The sequence below is a fragment of the Triticum aestivum genome, chromosome 1D, assembly GCF_018294505.1.
Source record: "Triticum aestivum cultivar Chinese Spring chromosome 1D, IWGSC CS RefSeq v2.1, whole genome shotgun sequence".
NCBI lineage: Eukaryota > Viridiplantae > Streptophyta > Magnoliopsida > Poales > Poaceae > Triticum > Triticum aestivum.
The window spans coordinates 223,542,509-223,555,429 of record NC_057796.1 but is presented as its reverse complement, the minus strand read 5'-3'; the positions used below and the strand labels follow the sequence as shown (position 1 = coordinate 223,555,429).

Genomic DNA, 12,921 nt, shown 5'->3' with positions numbered 1-12,921 from the left:
GTCCGCCACGTCGAACCCGACAGGCCCATCCCCACCATAAATTGTACCAAATCCACCAAACCCTTCCCCCTCCTCCCGCCTCCGTCCACCCTTTCCCGCATCCAAGCCCTCGCCATCCGTCACCCTTGCTCCCCATCCTCGCCGCCGATCCCGATCCGCCTCCCTAGATGTCGTCCAGCCCGTCCCTGATAGCCGCGGCCGAGGCTGCGTCTGCCTCGTCTATCGACGTCCCGTCCTCGGCTTCGTCGTGCAAGCGGAGAACATCACCCAGAGGGATCAGCGATGGAGGTAGTGAGAGAGGGAAGCGGCGGCGTCGCAGGGAGGGAATGCGGACATCGACGAGCAGCTATCCCCTACGCCCCGCCGCGCCCAGAACCCCGCACCCCGTCCATCCAGCCGTCGACAAGGATTGCATCGTCAGACCAGGTTGGGACAGAGGAGGATCCGACGGCCGGTTGGGGCATTCTGGAGAGCTTTCTGCCCATGCATATGTCACCGATGGACGTCTATCAGTCACCGCAGCTCATTCTGGCGCGGAGAAGCACATGCACCCGCGGTGCCCAGCTGCCCATGACCTGTTCGACGAAATGACACAACAAGACTCTGTATGTTCTTGTTGCTCCTGTCCAATCAACTTTACATATTCCATGTTTAATGTTTTGTATAGACCGCTAGTTCATTTCGAACATGATCCATGCTTGGAAACCATGATCATTTTGGAGTTTATCATGTCAAACATGATCAATGATAATCAAGATCCGACCCAAATGCACTACGAGTTGGGGGATCCAACTTGCTCTTCATTTGAAGTTGGAACAACATCAAATCCCAATCCGAGCAAGAAGAAAAAGAAGCCAAAGAGAGCAGCGGAGCATGCTGCAAGGAGAAGAAAGAGGCGACGATCAAATGGGAGCTCAAGAAGACCAAGACATTTGAAGAGATTGAGCTTGAGAAGGAGAGGTTGCAAATCGCACGAGACGCGGAGATGTAAAGATAATGTTGGCAGACGAAAGCCTCTTCGATGAGCATGCAAAGAAGTGGCTTGTGGGAATGAAGGAGATCAACGACCATAGGGACTACGAGGCAGCAAGGGCGGCTATGGTAGCAGCGAAGCATGCCACAAGGATGCAGGCGGAGCAAGAGGCAAGGATGGCCGCGGAGCAGGCGGCATGGATGGCGTCCGATGAGTGATCCGGCTAGCCAACGAGTGACCCGTCAAGTTTGGACATTGATTTCATTTTGGCATGTCCAGATTGTTGAACTATAATTTGTTTTGCTTTGTCGTTTTTTTGTTTTGAACTGTTCAATTGGAATGATTTGTATCGTATGATCGACGTGCATGGATTGTATGGATTTGATGATGCAATGGAGGTGTGTGCATGTGCAACAGCCCAAGTGAGGGGCCCCGACGCTATATACGAACGCCCAGGCGCGCCCACGGGCGTACAGGGTGGCGGATTTGCCAAGGCTGGCTGTACATGCTCTAAGAGCAATATCCTACCTTTGTTATGTGCCAATTGACACGTTATGACGCGTGGGTAGATACTACACTTCTACTTATTGCATATACAACTGTTTACATTGTCTAAAATTGTGTGCACATGCTATGGGTTCACATTGTTACCTTGTTTTCATAGGTGTATCATTCATTATTGTCCATGATATTCAGGTGCTTGACCATGTCTTTGAAGATATGATCCAAGTACATGGAAATAGACCACACAACGAGGGAAAAAAAGGTGGGGAAATCTCTTGATCACAATCACCATGATATTTTATCTTACAAGTTGAGATCATTCATCATGAACCTGAAAACCTCAGATAAAGATACTGTGAATCAGCAGCGGCACACGTCCATATAACAAAACAAAGAGGTGATTTCACCAATTGGCGTGTTGATGTCGAAGACACGTCCAAATTGAATTGAACCGTTCTTGCGCGCACGCATGCAACGGATGCCCGTGACCGTGAGACTGGTCAGGACCCGGGAGCGTGCCATCTTTCTTCTGTCTTGGTATCAATTGAAATGGTCTTGAATTCGCTTCTAAGCTTCAACAACTCTTGGCTTACAAGCAAGGAGGGTTCGACGATGGAGCTGGCTTTGGACACCGGTCGGTGTCATCAGGTCCAGGAGGGGAGCATGCGTGTTGCCGTTGACTCCGCATGGAAAGACATTTTTTTCTTGTTGCCTTGAGGATTTTCCCGAATGGATAGTTCATGAGGCTACCTGGTTGCATTTCATTTTTGCAAAAGTATGTTCATCGATGGGTAGATGCACTCTTGAAAGAGTCAGCTTTCAGCAGCATGCATTTAAACATGGAACCAAATGGGAACGTAACTGGACGTGGTCGCATTTGTTTATCCGCTTATTAGTTTGTGTTGGAAGGATAGTTGATTCAGATTAGTAGTGGCACGTCCATACTCTTTACACCCACTGCACATATAATACTCCGACGACCGTAGTAGACGACGAGCTCTGACGACGGGCGATGCTCATGCTCCCTTGAGGCCGCGCGCTGCTGCCCATGATGCATTTGGCCGCGTCCGGGTCTCCGATGAACCCGATACAGATGCAGATGCCGGCTCGTCCGTCGCGTGAAAACGACCGGGAGCTCATTTGGATTTCCACGATTTCATCGATGCTTCGCCGAGTGGAAGAAAATCCGTCACTTTGGCAGGCTCCTTTCGCAGTACGCTATTCAGGTCCACAGGCACAGCCACAGACGGCTCACTTGACCCGTCCCGTCTGCCCCACAAAAGGTCAACTCGAGTGGCGTTGCAGCGGTGATGCCATATGAGATCTCTCGGTCGCGAGAAAACGGAAAAAACCCGGCCCGATCCCAGCGTGCACGACGGCCGGAGGAGCTCTGCTCGTGCCGTGCGGCTCCAGATTGACCTCGCCGATCAACACGACCCCGGAAAACGAAAGAAACCAACCCAAATAGGCACATGGCCTGACTTCTTCTTCCCCTTTGATGCCTTCCCTTGGTTCACGGCGCTCCGGGGCCCACCAGTCACCCACCGGCGGCGCCGTACACCGGGTCCATCGGCGCGCGTCGTGGTCGTGGCGCATAGACGGCCCGGCCGTTCGTTCTTAAACCCCCACCCCCCTTCCTTCCTCCTCGTTCGCCTCGCCGCTCAAAAACGAACGGAAGGAAATCCCAAATCCCGTTACAGGAGCAGCAGCGGAGGAAGAAAAAAGGAAAGAAAAATACCGTTGCCCTCCCGTTCCGTTCCGTTCCGCTCGGCACTCGTAAAACCCAGGCCCCGAGGGGAGGAGGCATGGGAGAGGAGACCCTCGTGCAGGCCATGCCGCTCGCGCCCCACCACCACAACCACGTTCACCCCAACGCCCCGGATCCAGCCGTCGTCAAACATCGACACGACGATCCGGCGGCGCACGCTCCGCGGACCCTGACCGGGATCGCCGCGGCAGCGGACGCGGGCGAGGTGGAGGACGTGTACTACGCGCGCAAGATGCTGCAGGGCGTGGTGCTCCGCCCGCCCTCGCACCTCCCGCAGCCGGAGGCGCCGCCCGGCCTGACCAGGGCGGTCTCCACGCCGGCGCCGAACGGCCATCGTGAGGGTGCTCCGGCTCCGGAAGGGCAGAGGCACGTCGAGCGGTCCAACTCCGCCGCGGCCGTGGTGGACGTGGCGTCCATCGGGCGGTTCTTCCGCGACCGGCGCGACGTGCTGTCCTCGGCCATCAACCGCCGCATCTCGTCGCTCAAGGAGACGTCGGCCCCGGCGCCGGGGGACGCGTGCTACGGCGTGCAGGAGATCCACCTGCCCAACGTGAAGGTCACCGTCCGCCTCAAGGAGGCCATCGCCGCCGACGCGGAGGAGGACGACGGCTACGGCCACTCCTTCTCGGGCAGCCACATCAAGGGGCGGGTCAGCTTCTTCTCCCGCTCCGGCTGCCGCGACTGCGACGCCGTGCGTGCCTTCTTCCGCCAGTCCGGCCTGCCCTACGTGGAGATCAACCTGGACGTGTTCCCGGAGCGCGAGGCCGACCTCGCGTCCCGGGCCGGCGCCGCCGCGCGCGTTCCCCAGATCTTCCTCAACGAGAAGCTCCTGGGCGGGCTCGTCGTGCTCAACTCCCTGCGCAACAGCGGCGAGTTCGAGCGGCGCGTGCGCGAGGTCGCCGGGAGGCGGTGCCCCGACGCGGCGCCTCGGGTGCCCGTGTACGGGTTCGACGCCGACGCCGGCAAGGAGGGGGAGGAGGAGGAGAGGGAGGACGCCATGGTGGGCATCGTGAGGGTGCTCCGGCACCGGCTGCCCATACAGGACCGGTTCGTGAGGGTGAAGCTCGTGAAGAACTGCTTCTCCGGCGCCGACATGGTCGACGGCATCGTGAACCACTTGGAGTGCAGCAGGAACAAGGTGAGTTGCACTAGATTATTACTGCCTGCTTCGATTCTGTTTCGTTTGACTTTTTATCGTGATCGTTGTTGTTTATCCTTGCATGAATGGTGAGCGTAGTAGTGTTGGACTAAACGCCTTGGGTGTGAATAGTCAAGAGCGTATCATTTCTCACAGAATTAACTTGCTGATGGTGCGCATTAGGAGCTAATATTACGATGTGTTGAGCTCGAGCTGCCACTCCTAGTAGTATTTGTCCACTTTTACCTGAACAATACCTCGAGTTGTTTATGCAGAAGTGGGAAAATACTAGACGGCGAATATTGAGTTTAAATGAAGCAAAATTAAGTTGGTCATGTGGAACATGAGTATCTGATCAAATTACTTCACTACTTAAATTTTATTTAGAATCCAGTCATGCTAGTTAGCGTTGTCAATATTGAGTACATTTAAGTCATGCTTAGTTAATTCAAAATAAAACCGAATACTCGCTTTAGGCGAAGAGAAACTTGGCTGTCATGCACGGCTGCCAAATGCCGAACTTTAGAAATTCAAATACGACGCAGTCCAAATCAGTATAGACAACTTTGAAGGCAGCGATCATACCAATGAACGTATCGGTGAAAACGAGGTGCCCGGATTTTTTTTTTGAGGGGTACGAGGTGCCCGGATGCAAACGCTGTCTAGGATAGGATAGGATCACGCGCGCCGTGCCGTGCCGTGCCGGCCCGGCCCGCCTGCTCTCCTTTGGTTTCCCGCGCCGCAACGGGTGAGCGGAGCACAACGGAACGGGGCAGGCAGCCGGCCCCGCCCCACCACTGGCTGGCTCGGTTCGTTCTTCGTTGGCACCCGATCGAGACCGGCGCGGCGTGTGTGCGTATGCACACTTGTTTGACCATATTGATCCGGATAGTAATTGAACCGGTCGTGCGTGCTCGATCGCACTGGTGGTGTGTTTCAGAACTGCTATACACACGACAAATTTCGGACGATGCGCAGACGATAGGCAAATCTGGCCGGACGTACGTGCCGACCACGTCGCTGACCATCACAGGACAGACACCCTTCCTTCTCTCGGTGCAATCTTCGTGAGCAGAGTCCCTGATTGGCCCTGCGTGCTGGAAGATGTGATAAGATTTCGGTCGGGTTGGGAAAATTAGCGTGATTAGATTAGTGGGGTGGACGACCGAAAGAAATCCGCGCGTGATGGATCCACTGCTACTCCGTTCTTGGTGCTTAAGCACCGACCCATCATACGGTCTAGTGCATGCATGCGTATGATCGATGCGTTCCCCCTAATTTGACTTGCATCAGTGTTGCCGTCGCTGTCCCTGCCCTTGGCCTTTGTCTATTTCGTTCGTGTTTTCTGTTGCGAATTTGACTTCAAATGCCAGGGAGTGAATTGCAAAAAACATCAACGCTTCAGGCAAGGTTTGCAGGAACCATACATTAACGAAATTGTGCAAAAAAGCACTAGTTTTTTTCATAATATTTTGCAAAAAACACTGGTTGCTCGTTTGGACCGTTTTAAGTACGTTTATAACATTGGGGTCCCGCTTTTGCTGACGTGGCGTAACGGTTCGCAGGCGACGCCGTTAGACAGGCGGTTTTACACCAACACCCTTTTTGGAAAAAGAAAAAGCAATCGGGTCCTTCGCCCTGAAAATAAAAGCAATCAGGACCTTCATCTCCCACCGGTTCGGTGGGATTGCTCCGGTGCACGGCCGGCGCTGCGCCCGCCGCTGCCTGCTCGCATCCGCCGCGACCGTGCGCCGCTGCTCGCGCCTGCCGCCGCCTGCTCGCGACCGTGCGCCGCCGCTCGTGCCCGCCGCTGCCTGGCCGCGTTCGCCGCCGCCTGCTCGCGACTGTGCGCGTCGGGATTGACAGCCTCCCGCGGCTGCCGCGGGTCCCTTCTACGGCGACCCGAGGTGCCGGTCAGCCGGTCCGTGCTCAGCTCCACCGGTGGCAGCATGCTGCCAGCGAGAGGGTGAGCTCCTCGCACTCTCGAGCGCACCGGCGTGCGCGCCAACAACAGCTCCGGCCACACCTCCCTACGCCGGCCGGGGCACGAGCAGCAGCAGCTCCACGCCTCCACCGCGCCTCCCGGCATCGGCCGGGGCACGAGCAGCAGCAGCAGCTCACCACGCCTCCCTGCGCTAACCATGCCCCAGCACTGACGCAAGTTGCAGCAGCAGCACCACCAGGCCCGTGCAGCTGCGGCCATGGAAGGAGAGGTGGGAGTGCGACGCGGCGGTGGACGGTGGAGGCACGGCTCCGGCGTGGAGCACGGCGGAGTCGGCTCTTTTCTAAAAAAAGGAGGGAGCTTTTGGTAAATATATATCTCTAACAACGTCTAGTGTGAACCGTTACGCCACGTCAGCAAAAACGGGACCCCATGTCATAAACGTACTTAAAACGGTGCAAACAAGCAACTAGTGTATTTTGCAAAAAAATTATGAAAAAAATTAATGCTTTTTGGCACAATTTCGTAAATGTGTGGTTCCCGCAAACCTTGCCTGAAGTGTCGATGTTTTTTGCAATTCACTCAATGCCAGGGCTGTGGAGGTCGATCGATCAATTAACCAGTTTTTAGTTTCCTCCTCGATCGATCAATTAAGTAAGACAATAATAAGCCCTTTTTTTTTACATTACTTATAGGCTGTGGAGATCGGCAAAGAACTCGCGAGAAAGCACTTCATCCACCATGTCTTCAGGTCAGCGTGCAATGCATCACTCTGAATTTTACTTTTAAATTCCAGTGATGTTTTGTTCATCAATGAATGAATGTTGAATGGATATGTGTGCAGGGAGAACGACTTCGAGGATGGCACCCAGAGCCTGTACCGCTTCCTGGAGCACGACCCGGCCGTCCCCAGGTACTACAACTTCAGGGGCTCCACCAACGACGGCGAGCCCAAGCCCGCCGCCGCCGTCGGCCAGAGGATGACCAAGATCATGGTCGCCATACTCGAGGCCTACGCCTCCGAGGACCGCCGCCGCCTCGACTACGCCCGCGTCGCCGCCAGCGAGGAGTTCCGGAGGTACGCCAACCTGGCGCGGGACCTCCAGCGGGCGGACGTCTTCGCCCTGCCCGCCGGGGAGCGCCTCTCCTTCTTCCTCAACCTGCACAACGCCATGGCCATCCACGCCGTCATCAGGACCGGCCAGCCGGCGGGCTCGGGGGCCGTCGACCGCCGCTCCTTCTTCACCGACTTCCAGTACGTCGTCGGCGGGTACCCCTACTCCCTCACGACCATCAAGAACGGCATCCTCCGCGGCAACCGCAGGCAGCCCTACACCATCGTCAAGCCGTTCGGCGCCTCCGATAAGAGGCTCGAGGTACATGTCTGGAACACCCTAGGAATGGGATCGCTGCATGCTCTCCGCTCGCGCTGGGATCTTTACTTTACTTTGGCTGTGCAGCTGGCGGAGACGAAGGTGAACCCGCTGGTGCACTTCGCGCTGTGCAACGCGACGCGGTCGAGCCCCACCGTGCGGTTCTACTCCGCGCAGGGCGTGGAGCCGGAGCTCCGGCACGCGGCCAGGGAGTTCCTCCTCGACGGCGGCGTGGAGATCGACCTCGAGACCCGGACCGTCCACCTCACCAGGATCATCAAATGGTACCGAGAGCTTGCAGCTAGCTACTCTGTTGTTTGTTCCCATCGCATTCCCATGTGGGTGGGCTGATGCATGTTTCAAGTTCATGGAGAGTTGGTGCTGTGCAGGTACAGCGCCGACTTCGGGCAGGACAGGGACATCCTCAGGTGGATCCTCAACTACCTGGACCCGACCAAAGCCGGGCTCCTGACGCATCTCCTCAACGACGGCGGACCCATCAGCATCGCCTACCAGGACTACGACTGGTCCTTGAACGCCTGAACCGAATTCTGTTTCTGTCTCAACTCTGCGCATACGGCGATGGTGGGCTTTTCTCTTTGGATATTGGCAAATGGTCGATGGAAGAGATCAACCACGCGTGGAGCTTATTACCAGCGATTATACTACTCCCTCCGTCCCATAATATAAGAGCGTTTTTGACACTAGTAGTGTCAAAAACGCTCTTATATTATGGGACAGAGGGAGTACTTAGCAAGACGGAAGACTGCAGGTGTACATATATATAGTACGATTCTGTAAGCCTCTTGGGTGGTTTCCTGCCTGCAGGGACAAGTTGTCTTGGCCTCTTGGGGAGGGCAATGCACTGTGTTGATGACATCGCGTTTTCGCAGCGAAGATGCTAGATACACTAAGTGTTAGAAGGGAGAGAGAGGGAGATTGGTGGAATCGTTTTTATGTATTGCTTGAGCCTCGTGGGCATATATATAGGAGTACAATGACCAACTTGGAGTACAAGACAAGGTAGGAACAATATCCTACGCTATCCTAATATACATTATACTCAACATCTCCCGCAGTCACAACGGTAGCGACGCAGACGGTAAGACTGGAGAAGAATCCGAAGGCAAGCCGACGGACACCCCCCCATAGTCGTAACGGTCGACGCATCGCGGAGTCGTGGCTGGAGTGGAAACCGACGAGGTTGCTCAAGCAGGCGGTAGCCCTTTGTGCCGTTTGTCGATGTAGCCGAGAGCGTGGGTGGTGGAGCCGTGGTCGAGGTAGCCGTGCGAAGAATGCCGTGGTCGATGTTGAGTCGGGGTAGCCGGTGTCGAGGAAGTCGCCGTGGAGCCGCGGGCGCAAGGGGGCGCCGAGTTAGCATGGGCGTAGTGGTGTCGAAGTAGGGTGCGCCGCGAAGAAAATGTTGTTGACGACGCGTCGCGGCGGGTTTGCCAAGCCCGGGACACATCGTGGACGAAGGCACGCACCGGTGTTGCCAGCACCGGGCATGCGTAGACGGACGAAGACGAAGTTGACGAAGCGCCGACCAGGCTTGCCAGGCCCGGGGACACGTCGTGGATGAAGGCACGCATCGGTGTTGCCAGCACTGGGCATGCGTAGACGAGGGACCTGCACGAGCTGTACGCCATGTCGGAGAAGTCGGAGGGGCCAGCAGAGAAGAACTCGACGATGATTGCGGCGTCCATCGGCGCGGGGCCGATGTCACCAATGGTGGTCGGAGTAGACGAAGTGGTCGGGGTAGATGACGGCGACACTGGCGACGGGCTGGTGCTTGGACGAAGACGAAGGGGGTGGACGGGCGGCGGTGGCAGCTACGAAGGTAGCGGCGGCGGCGGCCAAAGAAGAGTGGCGGTGGCGGCTAGGTTAGGAGTGCGGCGGCGGTGCTCGAAGTAGGCGAAGAACCCTGACAGCGTGACGAAGACCGGCGCGGACAGTGGCGTTCCCACGCCAAGGAAGACGGTGCAGCGCATACCACGGGAGGTCGACGCGCGGTGACGGCGGAGCGGACCACGGGCCGCGGCGCTACGGCCCGAAGGGGCGACGGCAGGCGGGTCGGGACGACGGCGGGAAGACCTCTGGGCGACGGCGGGGACCGCGGGCCGCAATGCTGCGGCCCGAAGGGGCGACACAACGGCGGTTCGCGAGTCGGTGCAACCGCGGGGACGGCCTCGGGGCGGCGGCAGGGACCGCGTATCGCGACACTACGGCCCAAAGGGGCGACGCAGCGGCGACGCACGAGTCGATGCAGCCTTGAGGAGAACCACGGGGCGGCGGCGCTGCGGCTTGACGGGGCGACGCAGCGGCAGCCGGATGCTCGATCGGTGGAGAGGCGCGCTGAACTCGGGGACGATCTTCACGGGACCTGCGAAGGCGCGCGTAACTGACGGGCCAGGTCGGTCGCGCGGCGTAGATGAGACGGATCGAGGCGGCGAGCGGGTGATCAAGCCGATCGCGCGCGAGGTCGAGGACGCCGCTCGGTGGAGGCGTGGTGGTGGCGGAGTCCGAGACGAAGCCGGCGATGACGGACAACATGGGACGTCGTGCGGATGAGGTTGTCAGCACCGGCACCCGGGCTGCCAAAGCAACACCGGCGCCCGGGCAGCGAGGCCCGAGCGACCAACAGAGCAGCGGCGCCCGAATTGAGGCAGCCGACGAGTCTGACGCAGCCGTCCCAACGCAGACGAGGACGAGGCCGGCGAGGTAGACCGCCAGCCGCCGTGCAGACGCGGCGGAGGCGGGTGATGTGGATCGATGGGCGGGCCGGCGCGCGAGCGACGGCTATGATTGGCCGTCGCATGGCGCGAGGCCGCCGGGTTGGGGCGATGCTGGTGTCCCGGTCGGAGCAGGGCGGTGACGGCCGACGCAGGGCGACGGGCGGACCGACGCGCGGACGACGGCTGGCCCTGATGGGCCGCCTCGGCGCGCGTGGCCGCCGGGTCGGAGGAGAGGCCGGCTGGTCGCGCCGGGGTCGGAGTAGAGGCGCTCGGGGGTCGACAGCGGCGGTGGGCGACGCAAACCGATCAAGAATAGATAGGAAAACCAAAAAAACCGCGGGATCAAGATGACCGACGGAAGAGAGAAAACTCCGGAACAAGGCTCGGGAAAAAGACTCTCTAGGGCAGCCGGTCAACACGATCGGCGGACGAACCCTAGGTACGGGCGGCACGGCCCCAGCGGCGGTCATGGAGGCCGACCACGCGTGGGTGCGGAAGCGGCGGTGGCTAGGGTTTAGGATCGACTTGCGATAGATACCATGTTAGAAGGGAGAGAGGGAGATTGGTGGAATCGTTTTTATGTATTGCTTAAGCCTCATGGGCATATATATAAAAATACAGTGATCAATTTGGAATACAAGATAAAATAGGAACAATATCCTATACTATCCTAGCTTTCCTAATATACATTATACTCAACAGTAAGTACACATTTTGGCAAAGTAAATTTAGCTTGTAGTAGCTTCACCGTTGTGTATTAGAGCGTCTCTTTCGTTTTTTGAAAAAGATCCAGATCTATTTCAAAGTTCAGTGGAAGTATAAAGCATTTCAAATATAATAAAATTACATCAGGACTTGAAGAACATCGAACAACCACTATTGCCATCAGAACAAGCCGCCGACATGTCATTGTCGCCGCTCCCATACCGGAGCTGGCTTGATCGTGCCGTTGACAGCTGGAAAGTCTTTGTGCACGTGCTTCTAAGGACCAGCGTTCTGGAGTTGTTGTCGTCGTCGTTGAACCCTTGTATAGATCTGAAGCACCTGGCACTAAATCTTGTCACATGATGAAAAACTCTAACCTAACCGCCTCAAGGAGACAACAGGTTTTTACGCCAGAGCTCTGTCGACTACGTCCAGAGGGACGAACATGAGGAGGGTTGGAGAAGATAATCTCAAAGTAGTGCCGCTATTCGCCTGAGCGGCGCACCTGCGGGGGCTAAAAATCCAAACCTGACGGAGGCACCAGGACTCCCTCCCGGCTACCGGCCGCCGGAGCGGCAGGCAGAGGAAGCGAATCCACGGGCTCGTCGATGAAGTCTGGAGGGAAGAGTTTTCCCTAGCTGCCTAGGGTTAGGGAAGAAAAACGAGAGGAATAAAGGAAGTCGCCTCTTCTGTTACCACGTGCATCCCTTCTGTGTTGCCGCTTATCCTCCTTCCCACCCTCGTCAACGGTGGCCTTAGTGTGCAATCCCAACACTTTTGAATGCGGTCAATCCTAAGGTGTGTCTCTCTCAACATAAGATGAGAAACCTACTTTATTTTTTCCGTATGAGGTTTTGTAGAGGCGTGCATGCGTGGATATAGATGGTTTTTATCATCTCCAATGTGGTTTTGTTGAAGTGTTGATTTCCAATCCAGATCTACATTGGTACGAAAGAAAGATGGATCATGCGCTATTTGATTAAGTTTGCACTCTAAAAAACATCTTGAAGATGTTTAACAGGTAAAACAACATCACATTCAGATTCTACACTTTTTTGTAATCCATTCCACATATAACGTGCCAATGCCCTAATAAGTAAATATAGTATGGCAATATTAGAGTTAGGGTTTAAAAAATACGGATATCTTTAAAAAGCATTTGAACCTGCCCAAAAATTAAGGTTATTTTCTAGATGAACTACGGGTTTATTAACTGGAATATCATGGGTTTTCTGCGAAAAGAGAAACATTTTCTGAAATCACTTAAAACAAGACTGTGGGTTCATTAACCGAAAGATCAAGGGTTTTCTGCAAAACACAAAACATTTTTCTCACTCACCTGAAACAAGACCCCAGGTTGATTTTAAGGAACACATAGGGCTTTCTGCAAAAAACACAGCGGACCGGCAGAAATGTTTCTCTCTTTATTGTTATGTATAGATATGGCCTCTTATCCTTCACTAGTAGAAGGCCCGTGCGTTGTAACAGGCTGCTTTAGCGACTTCTTTTTTTACCGTTAAAGTGCTCTCCTTTTTTCCTTTCTTCCTTCTGCAAACAAAAAATGCTTCTCGGAGTGATATGTGAATGGAGCTAAAAACATATTTATCGAAGAACATTTCTACGACACATTCGACATGGAAGTTATGGTGTCTAACAGATTGGGAACAAACACAATGGTGCCTTACCACCAAATCCCATTTATATTTTAGAACGTGTCCTACCAATGTGCATCTACAAGATCTCTCCCCCCTTCCTCCCTCACTCTCCCTCCCTCGATCTCCCC

The 12,921-nt window shown here is 55.7% G+C and overlaps 1 protein-coding gene across 1 annotated transcript; it reads left to right on the top strand.

The window, feature by feature from the left end:
* Positions 1-3,138: 3,138 nt before the first annotated feature.
* Positions 3,139-8,715, top strand: LOC123181104 (uncharacterized). Its single transcript, XM_044593329.1, has 5 exons — positions 3,139-4,383; positions 7,021-7,076; positions 7,170-7,701; positions 7,786-7,982; positions 8,088-8,715. The coding sequence occupies exons 1-5, from the start codon at positions 3,283-3,285 to the stop codon at positions 8,239-8,241; spliced, it is 2,040 nt and encodes a 679-aa protein (XP_044449264.1). The 5' UTR covers positions 3,139-3,282; the 3' UTR covers positions 8,242-8,715.
* Positions 8,716-12,921: the final 4,206 nt, after the last annotated feature.